The sequence below is a fragment of the Scyliorhinus canicula genome, chromosome 1 (assembly GCF_902713615.1).
Source record: "Scyliorhinus canicula chromosome 1, sScyCan1.1, whole genome shotgun sequence".
NCBI lineage: Eukaryota > Metazoa > Chordata > Chondrichthyes > Carcharhiniformes > Scyliorhinidae > Scyliorhinus > Scyliorhinus canicula.
The window spans coordinates 254966708-254984902 of record NC_052146.1 but is presented as its reverse complement, the minus strand read 5'-3'; the positions used below and the strand labels follow the sequence as shown (position 1 = coordinate 254984902).

At 46.4% G+C, this 18195-nt stretch overlaps 1 protein-coding gene across 7 annotated transcripts in view; it reads left to right on the top strand.

Annotated features, from left to right (window-relative positions):
* Positions 1-18195, top strand: part of ush2a (Usher syndrome 2A (autosomal recessive, mild)) — a 1354742-nt gene that overhangs the window by 285471 nt on the left and 1051076 nt on the right. For all 7 annotated transcript variants that reach the window (XR_005462328.1, XM_038811752.1, XM_038811743.1 and 4 more), the window contains exon 14: positions 12145-12328. Coding sequence is in view for 6 of the 7 variants with exons in the window: in XM_038811752.1 (XP_038667680.1) it covers positions 12145-12328 (184 nt within the window). In the remaining variant the exon portion in view is untranslated. The remainder of the gene's footprint in view (positions 1-12144; positions 12329-18195) is intronic.

Genomic DNA, 18195 nt, shown 5'->3' with positions numbered 1-18195 from the left:
CCCCCCCCCCCCGGCCTCGATCCCGCCGGCGGAAAATCCAACCCCAGACACCGGGCCGGGGGAGGGGGGGGGGGTGCACCAAAAAACAGGTGCGGCAGGACGGAAAATCCCGCCCCAATCTCTCAACCATTCCGAGGCAACCCCAGGACCCCCCCAAATGTCTCTGATCAGCTAGAAGGGAGCCATCGGGGCCCCTCACAACCCTTCTTACATGTGCGTGCACCTCCATGCCTGATCCTGGCCTCAGTAAACTACCAGTTTGACACCTTGACACCAGGGTACTAAATAAAATACAAAGTGCCATTAGATAGAGGGGTCGTTCCCGGCACTACGAGCCCAATGTCTATAATGATCTACTCCCCAAGGAACCTTCTTCATATAAACTACATTCCATTAGCCCAAACGTTTACGATGCTTTAATTATCCCTTGCAACCAAAGTGTCTGTCTTTTAAACCAGGACTTTTAAAAATGATTACTACAGCAACCACACAAACTCTAACGCAGGCTTTTAACCCTTACTGCACCAAATACATATAATACATCTGAAATTGCTACTTTCATCCAAAGGCCAATTGAGGACACGACCAGTACATATAAAGTAAAAAGTGAAGGACAGTGTAGTTAAAAGGCTAGAGAGTATAATTTAGAAATGAATCCCCTCACAAGGAATTCAGTTCTAAAATAATCTGCGTAATTCTCCATCGGTGGAATCCTCAAGTCCGCAGGCAGCGCAGCCATGCCTGTGGGTTTCCCAATGGCGTGGGGTGGCTACAATGGCAAATCTCATTGGCCGGCTGGGGGAGAAGAGAATTGCAGCTGGCGGACCGGAGAATCCTGCCCAATATCTGTCAGTGATTTAGCGGACACTAAAAGAAAATGTGCAATATTTTTGTGTGCAAAATCTCTGATTTGTGTGCAGCAAAAGAAGTGGGTGGTGCAGATCACAATACCATATATTAAATAGCCCATTCCCTCATTGGTTCCTCAATGAACTGCTGTCGAAAGCCAAATTGCATACATTCCAAGAATTTATTCTGCACAACATTAGTACTAATTAGGTTTTCCCCGTCTCTATGTAGATTGAAATCCCCCATGATTACTGAAATAGCCTTGTTACACACAACTCTCATTTCTTGATTTATACTGCGATTTACATTACCTCTGCCATTTGGTGGTGTAATGAACTCCAATTGGCTTTATTGGTTGGCCAATTGGAGTATGAGCTCCCTCAATGATAGCTCATTGAGGGGGCCCATATAATCACCTGTGTAGGCTTTGTGAGCAGTCTTAAGTTGATTGGACTGCTAGCAACACTGTTTGTAGCTGCTCCTGTAATATCGTTATTGCAAATAAATATTGGTGTGGTGACGGAACTCATGCCTCCCGTGGATTACTACAGTGGCGACAAGGTAAACTACGAATTTTGCACTCGGAGGGTAAGCCTTGCCATTTTAAAAATGCCGTTTTTTGGGAGGTTGTAGGCATTCGACCTGGCTATTGAGGACTGGTCCCAGTATGTGGAGAGAATGTGTTACTTCTTCCGGGCAAATTATATACTGACGGACGAAAGGAGAAGGCTTATCCTTATGTCGGCGTGCGGACCCTCCGCTTTCGCCATTATACGTAGTCTGACTTATCCCAATGCGCCGGACACGAAAACTTTCCAAGAAGTAACGGAATTGGTGAAAGAGCACTACGACCCAAAACCACCCCTCATTTTGCGTAGGTACAGATTCTACACAACGAAGCGGGAAGACAGGGAGTCAATCACGAATTTCTTGACCCGCCTGAGAAGGCTGGCAGAAAAATGTGAGTTCGGCCCGACGCTAAATGAAATGCTTCGGGACCGGTTAGTGTGTGGTATAAACAACCTCACAATACAGAAACGCCTGTTGGCGGAAAAGGAGCTCGACTGCAGGCAGGCGTTACAGCTCGCACTGTCCCTAGAAAAGGCAGCAAGTGGGGCGCAGGAACTACAGGGCACGCCAATGGAGGTAGATACCTTTGAGAGGGACTACCACAATGGGTCTTGCTATCAGATAGCCGCTCTCAGGAAAAACCTGAGGAATAGAGGGAAAAAGGAAAACCCCAGAACTGCCCCCAAGTCTGCCAGGACTAACTGGAGACCGAGGGAAGTACCGGCTGAGGCTCCCCCAACAGAGAAGGACCGTTTCTGGCACTAGACAGAGTGGGGTAACAACGACAGAAATCCTAGAAGGAGGTGGCAAAAGAGGAATAGCAGGTAGGGACTCAGGGAAGTACACAACCTAGACGCCCCATCCTCCTCCAAAGGGGAACAATTATATAATATTACAACGAAGAAAGCAGAACCCATTAGGATTACCCCACGGGTGAACGGGCGGCCGACAATAATGGAAATAGACACGGGTGCGGCCGTATCAGTAATGGGAGTGGCAGCATTTAGAAAAATCAAAGATGGACTCCAGCCACTAACCCTAACAAAAACATCGACAAAACTTAAAACCTACACGGGGCAACCCCTGGAAGTTCTAGGCACGACTCATGTACCTGTGGAATATGAGAAACAATTGCTCAGATTACCGTTGGCGATAGTAGAGGGCTCCGGACCGAGCTTAATTGGACGGAACTGGCTGAAAGACCTAAAATTAGATTGGATGAAAATTTTCCAGAGTGGAAGCGGGCAGTTGAGTGGAGTATTCCAAAAATTCCCTGAGGTCTTCCAGGAAGGTTTGGGGGAAATCATAGGCGCCAAAGCAACTTTGCACGTGGACCCAGAAGCCCTTCCGAAATTTTGTAAGGCCAGGCCGGTATCTTTTGCATTAAGGAAGAAAGTAAATGATGAAAAAGAAAGGTTACGGCGCGACGGCATTATCAGACCAATACAGTTCTCGGAATGGGTAGTGCCGGTGGTACCAATTTTGAAGCCAGACAGCTCGATACGTCTCTGTGGAGATTTCAAACAGACAGTAAACAAATACGCACTGCTGGACAAATATCCAATCCCGAAAATAGACGACCTATATGTCAAATTGGCAGGTGGGCTTTTGTTCACGAAACTAGACATGAGCCACGCCTACCTGCAGTTAAAACTGGACAAGGGCTCCCAGACGTTCGCCACAATCAACACCCTGAAGGGCCTTTTTCGTTATACTAGGCTAACTTTTGGAGTGTCATCAGCCTGCGCTATATTCCAGCGTACAATGGAAAATATTCTGCAGGGACTACCGCAGGTGGCGATTTATTTGGACGATGTCTTAATCACGGGTAAGACAAACAGGGAACACTTAAGGAACCTGGAGGAAGTGCTCAGGCATTTCGCAAAGGCAGGCGTACGGCTAAAAAGGGAAAAATGTGTTTTTCTGGCCCCACAAGTGACGTACCTGGGATATAAAGTAGACGAGTCAGGCTTACATCCATTAGAAGACAGAGTAAGGGCAATAAAAGAAGCCCCAGCTCCCACCATGGTCCAGGAGTTACGATCATTTCTAGGGTTGGTAACCTATTATGGAAAATGTATTGAAAATAGGGCGTCCATCCAAGAACCCATCCACCAGCTACTAAAAAAGGGGCAAGAATGGAAATGGTCCACCCGCCAAAACCGAGCATTTAGGGACATTAAGGAACAGCTGTCATCCAAAAATGTCCTAGAGCATTATGACCCAAGGAAGGAGTTGGTGGTCACGTGATGCATCCCCCTACGGGGTAGGAGCCGTCTTAGCCCATAAAGGAAGGAATGGGGAAGATAGGCCAATAGCCTATGCTTCGAGGACTTTGGCGATGGTTGAGAGGAAGTACGCCCAAATCGAGAAGGAAGGACTGGTGGTGATATTCGCAGTAAAAAAATTTCACCATTATCTGTACGGGCGGAAATTCACCATAGTGACGGACCATAAGCCGTTATTAGGGTTATTAAAAGAAGACAAGTCAATACCCCCGATTGAATCAGCTAGAATCCAACGCTGGGCGTTGCTACTGGCGGCATATAGATACGTTCTGGAGCACAGACCGGGAAGGCGAGTAGCACATGCAGATGCTTTGAGCAGACTTCCCCTCCCGGACACTCCGCCGCAAATACCAAAAGTAGAGGAGACAGTAATTACTCTAAATTTTTTGGACACCCTACCAGTAGACGCACAACATATTCGGTCGTGGACGCAAAAATACCCAGTTTTAGCCAAGATGAAGCATTTACTGCTAACAGGGGAACTGGAAAGACCAGTGGAGCCCCAGATGCACCCATACTGGAGCAGAAGGGACCAAATAACCGTCAAAGACGATATCCTATTATGGGGAGCCCGGGTAATCGTCCCAGCTCAGGGCCGTCAGGCAATCTTAACTGAGTTGCATCACGGACACCCAGGGGTGTCTAAAATGAAGATGCTAGCTCAAAGCTACGTTTGGTGGCCAGTTTTGGACACAGACATAGCAGCCTTGGTACGTCAGTGCCAGGAGTGCCAACAGGAGCAAAGAGTGCCACCAGCGGCGCCATTGCACCCGTGGGAATGGCCAGGCAGACCGTGGACCCGCCTGCATATTGACCACGCCGGCCCTTTCATGGGCTCAATGTTTTTGGTGATAGTGGACGCCCACTCCAAATGGTTGGACGTCCACCGGGTAAATACGGCAAGCACAGCATCGACAATTGAAAAGCTCAGGGCCTTGGTTGCAACACATGGACTTCCGGAGGTATTGATGTCGGACAACGGAACGGCATTCACAAGTGGGGGAATTTGGAAAATTCCTGAAGGAAAACGGAGTCCGTCACATCAAAACGGCCCCTTACCATCCAGCGACCAACGGCCTGGCAGAGAGAGCGGTCCAGACACTTAAAGCGGGACTCAAGAAGCAGCCGGCAGCGTCAATAGACACAAAGCTCTCCCGCTGGCTGTTTGATTATAGGACCACACCGCATTCCACAACGGGCATACCGCCAGCTGAACGTTTAATGGGAAGGCGGCTGCGAACGAGGCTGAGTCTCCTTTTCCCAAATTTAACGGGGAAAGTGGAGAAACAACAGGAGGCCCAACGCAGGGGGCATGATAATAGTCGGCAGCAGAGACATTTCCAGGTGGGGGCACCGGTTTGGGTCAAGAATTATGGGAATGGACCAACGTGGGTCAAAGGCACGGTAGAGTCCCAAACAGGGCCCATATCCTATGAGGTTTCAATAGGAGGTAAGGTGCTGAAGAATCACCTAGACCAAATAAGGGCAGCGGAACCACACCTGGAGGCAGGTGAAACAGGACCGCCTCAAGCGGTCATTTCATTTTAATTTACTCAATCTTCTCCAAAATGATCCTTTCCTCCCTCTATTTAGTTTAAAGCCCTCTATACTTCCTTAGTTATACAACTTGCCAGAACACTGGCCCCAGCATGGTTCTGGCATAGTCCGTCCTAGCATACTCCCCCTGCCCCCAGTTTCCCCAATGCTGGTACTAGTGTCCTACAAACCAAAACCCCACAACATAATCTTTTAGATTCTCACTCTCAGCTGTGGGGAACAGAGTCTATTGCCTTGGCCAGAAGGTCACATGTTACTGCTACATTCTTTTAACTCCCCCCATTGAATGGCTTCCTACACCATGGTGCCATCCACACAAGTCAGCCTGTCCATCCACGCTGCAGCTCTCCTGCTTGTTGATACAAACGGCAAGAACCTTGAACATGATGCTCAATTGTAAAGGCTGAGGCTCTTTCACTCCCACCTTCTTGATCCAATTATCCGCCTGTCTCGCAGTCAGACCCTCCTGCCCATGACCACTGATCAAATCAAATGAAACTGTTCTCCTAACGGGTGCGTCTGCCTTCTGGAACAAAGCGTCCAGGTAACTTACCCCGTTTCTGATGCAACACAATGTCTGCAGCTCAGCATCCAGCTCATCACCTTTGAGCTGATGCTCCTCAAGACACTTACTAAAGATGTGGTTGCCATGGATTGCAGTGGCATTCAGGAGCTCCCTCATATTGCAGCCATGACAGATCACCCATCCTGCCATCTTTATTGTGTTACATAAATGTATTTTTCTGAACTTATTTACAGTTCCAATTTTAACCAAATTCTACTACTCACCAATCTCCTGACTTCACACTCAGTGCACTCAAGCAACACTCAGAGACTCCTGTATTTATACTTTCTGAAAAACAATGATGAGTCAAGGTCTGCTAAAGCTCAGAGTGCAGCAGTTAAAGTGACCGTGTGGCTTCACTGAATTTTATGCACTCCCCTGCTGCAGGGTGCCAATGATACTTGCACATTGCTATGTCAGTGCTGCAAATCAACTCCTCAATAGCACAATCAAAAATGATTCCATTTCCTCAACATCAGCTAATGTGTGACCAATATTCAGAGAATCATGCATTTTAATCCTTGATATCCAGAATCAAAACAGTCAATCATGATAGATTAGTTCTATGGCAGTCCACTGTGCCAGCTGTAATTTGAGCCACATTGGAAAACCAAAGGGTGGCTGCTGGGTGACTGGGGTTATCCATTGAAATCATTGCTAATCAATCCTGTGCGCAACCTACACGCACGTGCCAAACATGCACACAATGAAAGCAATGTTGACACACAATAAATCGTAGAGCAGCCCATTAGCATGATCAACCAATATTTCTGCTGTGTGGTCTGTCCTGGGAGAGATGGGAAGAGGCAATGTCAGGACGCATGGTAGCCTTATGCTAGCTGTACAACCTCATTATCATGAAGAGCCCTTGTCACCAGCGAAACAGTAAGGAGAGCAGCAACTGGGATATGAAAGGAAGAAAAGGAGCAGATGATGAACAAAAGGAGGAAAAAGAAGAGGGGAGACTAATTTTACAGCCTCTCAATGTGGCCAGGTTATCGTGAAAAACACAACTGGGCATGATACCCGTAATTGCAACCGCAGTTCTTCACTCTTCAACAGTATGACACCTTCGCTCCGTAACTGATCATTACAGGGTCCAGTCGGCCACTTTATGAAAATAAAAACTACCAAAAGATAAACACTCCAGACCAAATTTATAAGTAAGATCAGTCCACATTGTATGTAAAGGAAACTAATCACCCTGTCCATTTGCTTAGAGTCAGTTCTCCTTGTGACTTTGCCATTCACCCAGGTCACTTACGTAGAACATACAGTGCAGAAGGAGGCTATTCGGCCCATCGAGTCTGCAGCGACCCATTTAAGCCCTCACTTCCACCCTATCCCCATAACCCAATAACCCCATCTGACCTTTTTGGTCAGACAGTGACCCAGCGGGGAATCGAACCTGGGACCCTGGCGCTGTGAAGCCACAGTGATATCCACTTGTGCTACCATGCTGCCCCTATAGGGATGGAAGTGACTCTGCCACTTCCATCCCTATAAATTGTTACAACTCCTGCAGAGACTGATAACTGTTAAAATGCGACATCACCCCCCAGCCCCCACCTGGAATCAAAATCGGCATTGAGCCGACTCACTGAAAGGCTCAACACCGCAGCCATGATGCACTGATTTGCCTGAAAGTGAGATTTAAACCACACACTGGGGGGGAAGTCCTGCTCTCAAGAGCTGACAACCGATTGGATTGGCTGGCAGCTCCAGCATTCACAATACTGGGAATGTGAGAAAGCTAGTGGGAGGTCGAATGCTGGGGTCCTGCTAGGTGGCAACATGTGGGATTAAGGTTCCATTCTTCAGGGTGACCGCAAGTTGGACTGCAGAGAGAAAACTGGGAGCATTTAACCTGACAGACATAGTCGGCGATTCATCTTCTTGTTGCATTGCACCCCCATCCTCTCGCGGAGAGTGCTGACACTGAGCAATGAGCATTTTGGAATTCTAAAAGTAATGGAATTCCCTACCGTGTAGGAAGTGTCCATTCGGCCCATCTCATCTGCACTGACCCTCTGAAAGGGCCACCTACTCAGATCCAACCCCCCCCCCTCCCCCACCCTCTGCTCCCCGTAATCTAATCTGCACATTCCTGGACACTCAGGGGAAATCCACCCAACCTGCATGTTGTTGGACAGCAACCGTATCCCAGGCAGGGTTTGTGATCTTGGCTGGAGGGTCTCCGGCCAGTCTGAGGGTAGATTGTTCCTCTTCTCCTCTCTGTAGCATCAGCAGACAAGTGAGGGCCTCTTCCATGAAGCTGGGAGCAGGCTTCTTCATCGCCATCCTTCTGGCTTGACTGTACGCAACTGCTATGGAGCTGTTTAAATGCAGTGCCTCCTTGATAGATGATCCCAGGGGCAGGCAAATCAGACACTTAGTGCCACAGGTGCAGCATTTTTTACAGAGGGAATCTTTATTTCACAAGTCCTTGAAAAATTACGGTCCGGGTCGTGCCGCTGGGGCTGGCGGGATTTGGACCTGTTTCCGCACTGAAACTGACCCTTGGTAAATTTTGTGAAAATTGTGCTTCACAGTTTACATACCTGGCATAGCACTTGCACTGAAATTCACAGCCTACATTGTTCATTTGTGGGAAAGACAGAACATCATTTTGGATTGATGGCAGCATCATGTTAATGGAGAATACCACTCTTATTGCTACTGTATAGTAACAGTGTGTTATAGCTAGTTTCATCTGATGCTCAAATTTTTGAGACACTTTGCCCTTCCAGGGTATTGTGAGGTAGACTGGGCACTTGTCAGGGTCAAAGATGTTGGCCTTAGGCCCACTCATGAGTTTGCGCGATACACAACGAGTGATGATCTGATCAGGGCGGCCATTGTTCAGCAGGATGGCTTTGATGCAACTTATTGCAGCATGAATCTTGCACGGTGAGAAAATAGCTCGGGCCTTATTTACGAGTTTGCTAATAGGGCCAATCTTATAGCGCATGGAAGTGTTCTTTCCAAACTCCACATTTAACACTCCCAGTTGCATTATTAATCAGCACAGTGGCATTCGAATTAATGGTATTCCACTGTAGCTATCGTATTTCCATGAAAAAAAGAGTATACATTTAATGGGCAGCAATGGTCCAGCAGCAAGAATCACCTTTCTCCAATCTGCAGTCTGATACCATGGTAATATGTAAAACAATTTTCTGCTTTATATGATTGAATTTAAAATGTAATTTATACAGATAAGAGTTAAATAATAGCTCACCAGTAAAAATTGCTGCAATAATGACTAATATAGTAATTCTTCACAAAATGATCATTTCATTGATCTGACAGAATGTGTAGTTAATTGTCTATTCCTTAAAATTTCATCGAGACAATATTTAATTCCCAAGGAATAATTGGTTTGTATTTATCACTGTTAAATTAGTTGGAATTTAATTTAGGTCCTATCCTGCTGATAAAATAAATGACAACTTGACTCTGAATAAAATTTTGTGGTTTTATTTTACAGCTTATTCGGTCAGTATAATCATGGCATAAAAATATTTTTTTTTATTATTTCTCCATTATGTAATTTCGGACTCTTTCTGATCTCTAATTCTGGCTCTCATTTATTTAAATATTTTATCTAAACACTGTTATCTGAATAAACCAGTTAATTTGAAAACAATTATAGCTTGCAAAGAATCCCACCTATTCTGTAATATTTGAATTACTTCTACATTAATTGCATATGTTAGAGTTTTTTAAAAATCAAAAAGCAAATACTGAAAAATGAATCAAAGAATGTATATGTATTCACACTATTTAAGAGTTAGCTTTTAATAATAATAATAATAATCTTTATTGTCACAATAAGGCTTACATTAACAGTGCAATGAAGTTACTGTGAAAAGCCCGTCGTCGCCACATTCCGGTGCCTATTCGGGTACACAGAAGGAGAATTCAGAATGTCCAAATTACCTAACACCATCTGGATTCCCCACCCCGCCACACCACTTTTGAGCCTCAACCCACCGGCGGCATTCTCCGTTACGCCGGACGATCAATGGGGTTTCCCATTGTGGGGCAGCCCCACGCCGTCGGGAAACCCTCTGGCGCCCACAAAAACGGAGAATCCCACCGGCGGAGAATCCCGCCCCCAGTCTTTCTGGTCTTTTGGGAGGAAACTGAGCATCCGGAGGAAACCTAGGCTGACACGAGGAAGACATGCAGATGCCACACAGACAGTAACCCAAGGCGGGAATCGAACCTGGGACCCTGGAGTTGTGAAGCAACAGTGTTAACCACTTCCGCCCTCGCATTATATTCCATTAGTTAATTGTAAATTCAGGTTTTACAATGAGAAATTGGATAATGAGCAGTAACTATGGTTGACTGTGACTGTGGTATGATGTTCCTTTAATAAAAACAGGAGTGTGCCTGTTTTGCAACATAATTAATAAAAAGGAAACTGTGGGGTGTACGGTTTGGAAATGTGTGATTTTACAAATGTGATTTAATTATTGATTTAATTAAAGAAAGTGACAAGCATCTTCCGTTTTCTGTCAAAACACAAATTTCATCCTTTAAAGATTTATGGTGCTGGCTTTATAATTTCACAGAATAACTTTGTGCTGTGTTTTTGTGGAATGCTTATGGTCGGTATTCTCCGATCCCACAGCCAAGTTCTGACAGCGGCGTCAAAAGCAGGGCGAGCCACTCCAGCGTCAACGGGCCTCCAGGCCCAAGCATTCACCCCTTCCTAGGGGGCTAGTACGGCGCCGGAGTGGTGTCCGCTGCTCCGGCGTTTGAAAGCCGGTGTGCCACAGCCGGCACGGGTCTGCGCATGCGCGCTAGGCCGGCGTGAAGCCACACATGCGTGTGGGTTCCTGTCTCTGCGCCGGCTCCCAGGAAATATGGCGGAGCCCTACAGGGGTCAGGCGTGGAGAAACATAGGCCCCCCCACTGAATTAGCCCGCCCGCCAATCGGTGGGCCCCAACCGCGGGGCAGGCCACCCTGGAGACCCCCCCCAGGAGTTGGATCCCCCACCCCCCACCAGGATGTCCCCCGTAGCCAGAATTCCGAGGTCCCGCCGGGTGAGATTAATGGTAACCCATGCCGGCGGGACTCGGCCGAACACGGCGGGCATTCGGCCCGTCGTGGCGCGGTGAATTGCTGGGGGGGGGGGCACTTTCAACGGCCCCCGACCGGCACGACGGCAGGTGCCATATATTCAGCGCCGGAGAATCGTGGCCCGGCGTCGGAGTGGGGTGGCGCGTTTATCGGACCCGGCACGGGATCAGAGAATCCCGGCCAATGTGTTCCAGCATAGAGGAAATGGATATTTGTAACCAAAAACGCAACGTTATGAAATAGTCATAAACTATATATTTAAAAATATACCATATATTTAAAGAAAATCTAAATAACCATATATTATATTATTAGTATAATATTAACACATAGAAGACTAGAAGCTACTTTTGATTTTAAAAACATTGATACCTCTGTAACAGAAGCAGAAGGAATAATGACGCATGAGTGCATTGAGCGTTTTCCCATTAATATTACTGAAGGATTAGCCTATAGATGCTATTCCTTTGCTTGTAATCCTGCTATACGGTCCATTGAGGCAACAATCTGATCATTCTTTAGATTCTGTACATATCAAATAAATAATGTTCAAAATTGATTATAATTATTCAATAAAGTTTTGCAAGCATTTCAGAAACGAAAACAAAGGATTTGTTGCCTCCAATTCTTTTATTTATTTATTCCATTTGTTGAGGCATTCTGTGAGTAGAGCATTATTTAATAGCCAACTAAGCGAACAAGTGAGTTCTCAGAATTTTCTCAATATTGCTACGTAATTGGTGAATACATGAAATTGGGCTGAGGCGAATGATCCACTGGTGTTCTGACCGATGTACGCAGAGATGCCTGGCTGAAACCTAGGCCGGAATTTTCTGTCCGTTTGCGGGAGCAGGATTCTCCAGTCGCACTGCAGAGAATGGCGCTTTGGTTGAGAGCCAAATTCTCCGTTCTTGCTGGCAGCAGTGGCGGGAAAAACTGGGACGGAGAATCCCAGCTCTAGTATCTCCTGGTAGTGATCAGAAGTGGCATCTGTGAGGAGTCATGTATGTGATCCTTAGCCTGACTTCTTATCGCAGTCTGTTGGTACATTCATCCCCATAAGTAATTTTAAGATAAAAGTAGGTGGGTTAATGGTCCATATGTACACCTTCAATATCAATTATTTTATAATTTTTCAGAAAATCATCTGTCTTGCTATCTATTGCATATGCATGCTAAAGTCTGTCTTTTTATAAATAATTTACATGATGCATTTTCAGGTTTTATGCTTCCCTTGGTTAATTCCAGTGGTTGTTTGCCATGTGAGTGCCATCCAATAGGATCAATACATCAGATATGTGATGGTGTCACGGGACAATGTGTTTGCCGAGACCCTTCAGTGACTGGGAGACGCTGTGACCACTGCAAGGAACATTATTTTGATTTTAATCCTGGAAGTGGAAGGCAAGTTGTTGCTCATTTGAGTTATATTTTTCACTTGCGCATACATTGGAATTCTGTGGATTGATGTGGGAAAAAAAATCAATGGGGCTAATGATTAACTTTGGCTCAAAATGGACACATATATGGCCCTGCATTTTTGCTGATTTTAGCAGGCTGGAAATCGTCTGGTTTCTGCAAGGAACCAGCTGGCAGGTCAGACCTGCCAGACCTATTGAGGGGCAGGCCGGGGGGGGGGGGGGGGGGGGGGGGAGGCGGGGGTGAGAATGGATCTTTGAGGATAACTGCTTTAACTGCTCAAAATTTTGCATAACTGGCAGAGTACTCATGGTGCTGAGGACCCTGGCCCCAGGTCACTGTCCGTGTGGAATTTGCACATTCTCCCCAAATCTGCGTGGGTCTCACCCCCACAACTGAAAGATGTGCAGAGTAGGTGGATTGGCCATGCTAAATTGCCCCTTAATTGGAAAAAATAATTGGATACTCTACATTTATTTATAAAAAGTAACTGGTCTCGCATTCGTGGAACCTAATCTGTCAAATTGTACATAAAAATAGTATTCGGAGCCTTGCAAATGGATATGACCCTGATTTACATATTTGTGGTGCCTCTTGCCTATTTGAACAGGAAAGTGGACACTTGCCTTGCCTAAAATGTGCTTTATGGTCTTAAACTTTTAAATTCGGGTTTAATTTTTTATTTGAACTTCCATTTAAATGGTCCTCTTTTGTTTAAGTATTTTCACGTTGAAGCAATATTTTTTTCAATATAGGAATAAGCTCAAATTTAAAGCAACAGGGTGTCGTTGTAACACAGTACATTGCCTTGGGCAATAGACTATTGAATATACCACTGGGCATCCCTATTATTTTTTAATGTGGGAACACCAATTGGGGACTTGAATTTTTTGTCTTTTTCTGATCAGTATACATAATATCCAGTGTCATACTGTGTACCAAAATGTATTGCCTGGTTAAACCTCTTGCTTCTTCGTAACAGAATGTTAATAACTGATTGCTGTGATGTAATGGTGGAGAACTTCACAAATAACTAATACGTTCAAGTTCACCATCCATTTGGAAAGTGAATCAATCCCATAAGAATGAAGAATGAACTATTTAAACTGATTACTGTGGATGAATTTCTTCACCTAGAGAATAAATGTAATCAGATTTCTTTGTTTTAATATTACTGATCATTCGTCATTAAAAATAATTACAGAAACAATGTTGAGCAGTTTGAAGGTCCCTTTTAAACACAGAAAAATCATTCACATTTTTCCGATGTTTCACTATGCCAATAATTTAGCAATCCATCAGCAACATCACAGAAAATTAGCATATGTAATAAATATCTAGCCAGCTACAGATTTCATCGTAAGTTCAGATATCATCATTTAGGGAACAAAATAAGGAAAGCCTCTGTAGTACATTTTGGATGTCAAGATTTAGTTAATATATACCAATATTGTAAAAGTCCATAAGACATAGGAGCAGAATTAGGTCATTTGGCCCATCGAGTCTGCTCTGCTTTTCAAACATGGATGATGTGGCTCAAAACCTATAGTCGCAAATTTCGGCTCCATGCAGACGACACAAAGGTTGGTGGAATTGCGGATAGCGATAAGGACTGTCAGAGGATACAGCAGGATTTAGATCGTTTGGAGACTTGGGCGGAGAGATGGCAGATGGAGTTTAATCCGGACAATTGTGAGGTAATGCATTTTGGAAGGTCTAATGCAGGTAGGGAATATGGAGTGAATGGTAGAACTCTAAAGAGTATTGAAAGTCAGAGAGATCTAGGTGTACAGGTCCACAGGTCACTGAAAGGGGCAACACAGGTGGAGAAGGTAGTCAAGAAGGCAGACGCCATGCTTGCCTTCATTGGCCGGGGCATTGAGTATAAGAATTGGCAAGTCATGTTGCAGCTGTATAGAACCTTAGTTAGGCCACACTTGGAGTATAATGTTCAATTCTGGTCGCCACACTACCAGAAGGATGTGGAGGATTTAGAGGGGGTGCAGAAGAGATTTACCAGGATGTTGCCTGGTGTGGAGGCATTAGCTATGAGGAGCGGTTGAATAAACTCGGTTTGTTCTCACTGAAACGACGGAGGTTGAGGGACGACCTGATAGACGTCTACAAAATTATGAGGGGCATAGACAGAGTGGATCGTCAGAGGCTTTTTTCCAGGGTAGAGGGGTCAATTACTAGGGAGCATAGATTTAAGGTGCGAGGGGCAAGGTTTAGAGTAGATGTACGAGGCAAGTTTTTTACACAGAGGGTAGTGGGTGCCTGGAATGCGCTGCCGGAGGAGGTGGTGGAAGCAGGGACGATAGTGACATTTAAGGGGCATCTTGATAAATACATGAATAGGATGGGAATAGAGGGATATGGACCCAGGAAGTGTAGAAGATTGTAGTTTAGTCGGGTAGCATGGTTGTCACGGGCTTGGAGGGCCGAAGGGCCTGTTCCTGTGCTGTACTTTTCTTTGTTCTTAATGCCACTAGTGCTGATGCTATGGAAGCCCTGAAGGCAGAAATTGGCATTATTCATGCTGTTGGTCACTTCCAACACTGTCAGCGGGTACCCCAAACTGGGATGGGGCTGAGTAAAGGGATGTTTTATATACACCAAGAGCATCAGGAGAGCTCTCATAATGATCAGTCACTTCCTGCTTTATGCAGGCTTCATAACGTAGACCATATATAACCACTGAAAGCCTGTGCTAATCACTCAATTTTGTTCAACTGAATGGGGAAGCCCACCCACACTGGCACTATTTAAAAGTTGTGTAAAGGGTTTGCAGGCAAAGTGCTTTTGATTTATTTCTGTTGTGGCAAAGTTTGTGAACGTACTGTGACTTGTGTATGAAAGCCGAATGGTGAGCTGGTGCAACCATTGAGGGAGGACAGAGGATTTGGTAATCTATAAACACACATTTCAAAAAGTATGGGGCTCTAATTTTAGTGCCGTTGGGTCAGCAATCCAACTGAAACCAAGGGTTACAGAGAGACGTTCTGTGAAGACGGAAAAGGAGGTGCTCTCTCCGAAGAAGACTCCACCAAATGTTTTCTGAAGCAATTTCTTATACCTACACTTCACCCAGGAGTAATGCCTGAGGTGACCCAAATTCAACAAGGAGTTGATCGTATTTCTATGTCACCTCCTTCAAGAGGCCCAGCAACCTCACACCAAGTCAAGGACAACAGTGCCAGGAGTCTTAAATATCACAGTCATATTAAACTTTATGGGCCAAAATCACTCCAGGTGGGAGTGGGTAACATGTAGATCAACTCCTTGTACGCCATCCATCTCAGCATTTGGAATGAGATGTGAAGCCTTATATGTGATTACATCATCCTATGTCTAAGCATGAAAAATCAGGATGAGAGAGCACATGGCTTTGCCAGGGTAATGGGATTACTAATGGTTCAAGAAGCCAAGTAAGTGGTTCTGAGGTACATGAGCCACATGACTGAATTAAATCAATATATAATTGGTGCGCAACCATGCACAAACCATTATATCAGTGAATGCCTGCTATTCTGGCAGCAGCCAAGATGCCTTGATCTTGAGGCAGTCTGCTGTTCACACCACTTTTAGTCCTCTAACATGAACCTGAGGGTGGCAGCTAGGAAAGAAAGGATATCCTCGCTACATCTAGCTGATGATGCCACACCCACCACCATTTGACGGCAGGTGGACCATGGGTGAATATTGCAAGCCAGAAACCATGTGAAATAGATTGTTAGCTTGCTAAAGCAACACGTCTGCTGTATGGACAGTTTAGGAAGAACCTTCCATATAGACCAGATTATGCCTCAAATTTGTTGGCCCTGATGGTCTCTTGTATCCTTCAAACATGGCTGATATGGCTCAAAGCCTACAGTCGCAAATTTGGGCTTATTAATGTCACTAGTGCTGATGCTATGGAAGCCCTGAAGGTAGAAATTGGCATTATTTATGCTGGTGGCCACTTCCAACACTGTCAGGCATTCTTGCTGCTTTGATGCAAGTTTCATAACTTAGACCGTGATTTTGGCCCATATAAGTTCAACATTGCCATCAGAAGGGCGCAACCATTGTCAGCAGGCATCTGAAGGCCACATCAGGAGGAAGAGGAGGAGTCAGTGAGGATGCAGCCCTAATCCACTCATTGCAATGCAAGGAGATGCTTGGGCTTTGAGGGGGGTACCCAAATAGTGCGAGGGGATGTCTGGGCAGTGCCGAGTCTGTCTATGTAGTATCAGGATACTACCCAGGCATGACCCTCTCCTGCTGAGTGCTGCACTCACCTGAGCTCCCCTGGGAGTCTTGTGGGGGATGGGGGAGCGGTGCGCAACAGGGAGTGTGGGTGCCGGCAGGCCCGCTGTGAAGATTAACATGACAGTAGCTGCACATATATCAGGTGTAACATGTTTTAATAGTGAACATTGCACATTTCCATTCCCCCTCGCTACAGATTGAGACCAGCACCTTGCCTCCCGGCCTCACAGTGCCCACTCAGTGATTCTCAATCTTCTTGATCTTACATGGTCTAGTGCTAAGTCTAGGTGTGTCCCAAGGATGCACATTAGAGGTAGAGGCAGCTTGCTGCTTTTGTTGTTGAGTCACGCGACACGTGGTTAGAAGTGAACAGTGGTTTTAATCGTCTTACAACAGAGCCTGCCTGTGATGAGATGAACTCCAGATGAACTGGCAGGCAGGCTCTCAGCATCAACCATTATACTTCTGGTTAGGGGGAGGAGCCATGGGCGGAGCCAAGGGTGGAGCCCAGTACAAGCTCCTCATCTCCCCCTATGGGTAGAGCCCTGTTGCCCTCCGCTCCCCCATCCCCCACACCCCAGGCATAATGGTCCAAGATCAAACTCCTCCGATGCAGACTCCATTCAGAGATGGGTTTCCGGGTTGTCAGCAAAGAGACCTGCTGTTAGGTAATGTGGATATTCTGAATTTTCCCTCTGTGTACCCGAACAGGCGCCTGAATGGTGTTGCCCATGGCGCTGACCGTGCCCAGGCAAGCCGAATGGAAAAGGCTGGTATCTACCTTCCCAGCCAGGATACAGGGTCATCTGCCTCATCTCCACCGCATCCTGGAGGGTCTCCAGCTTGGCCTCGGTGAACCGTGGAGCTGCGCTCCTTGCTGCCATAGCTGGGATTGTGTGTTTGGGGAATGAAGTGTGGATATGCGGCTGCAGTTTGTCAGCCTACTGAGTGTCAATCACTAATCCGGCGAATCCTGCACAGTTTCTCATTGGAATTGATTGTATTCCACATGGCACCAGTGCTGGCCCCTCAACAGGAGCAGAATCGTTCCAGGTGCGGTGCCAGTTTTGATGTCGTGGAACTCCATGAATCCTGCAGTGGCGTCAACACTTAGGGCTGGATTCTCCAATTCTGCAGCTTTGTCTGCCGGATCCGCTAGGTCTTACGAACAAAAAGTCGGCGCCACCCCCGCACCGATGCTCCGCCCGGTGGGGGGCTAGCAGCCGCGCCACGTAGCTGCCGATATGGACGCATAATTGCCGGATCCGTGGCTGTGAATGCACATGGCAGCAGCCTGTGGCGGCTGCGCCCGGAACCGGACTGCCAAATACTTCCCCCTGTAATTCCCCTCGCCAGCCCCAGACCACCCCCCACTGTCCCCCAGCCAGAGCCCCCCACTGCCAGCAGAATGGCTCCCCCCCCCCCGACTGTGGCACGCTGGACATAGTCCACAGCCGCCACGCGAGGTCCCCGAAAAATGAGAGGACACGCGACCGACACCGTCGGGAAGTTGGTCCATTGGGGTGGAGAATCAGGAGAGATCCACAGATGATGTCCTGAGGCTGTCCCGACACCGTGCGGCGTACTCCTCCAGTGTGCTG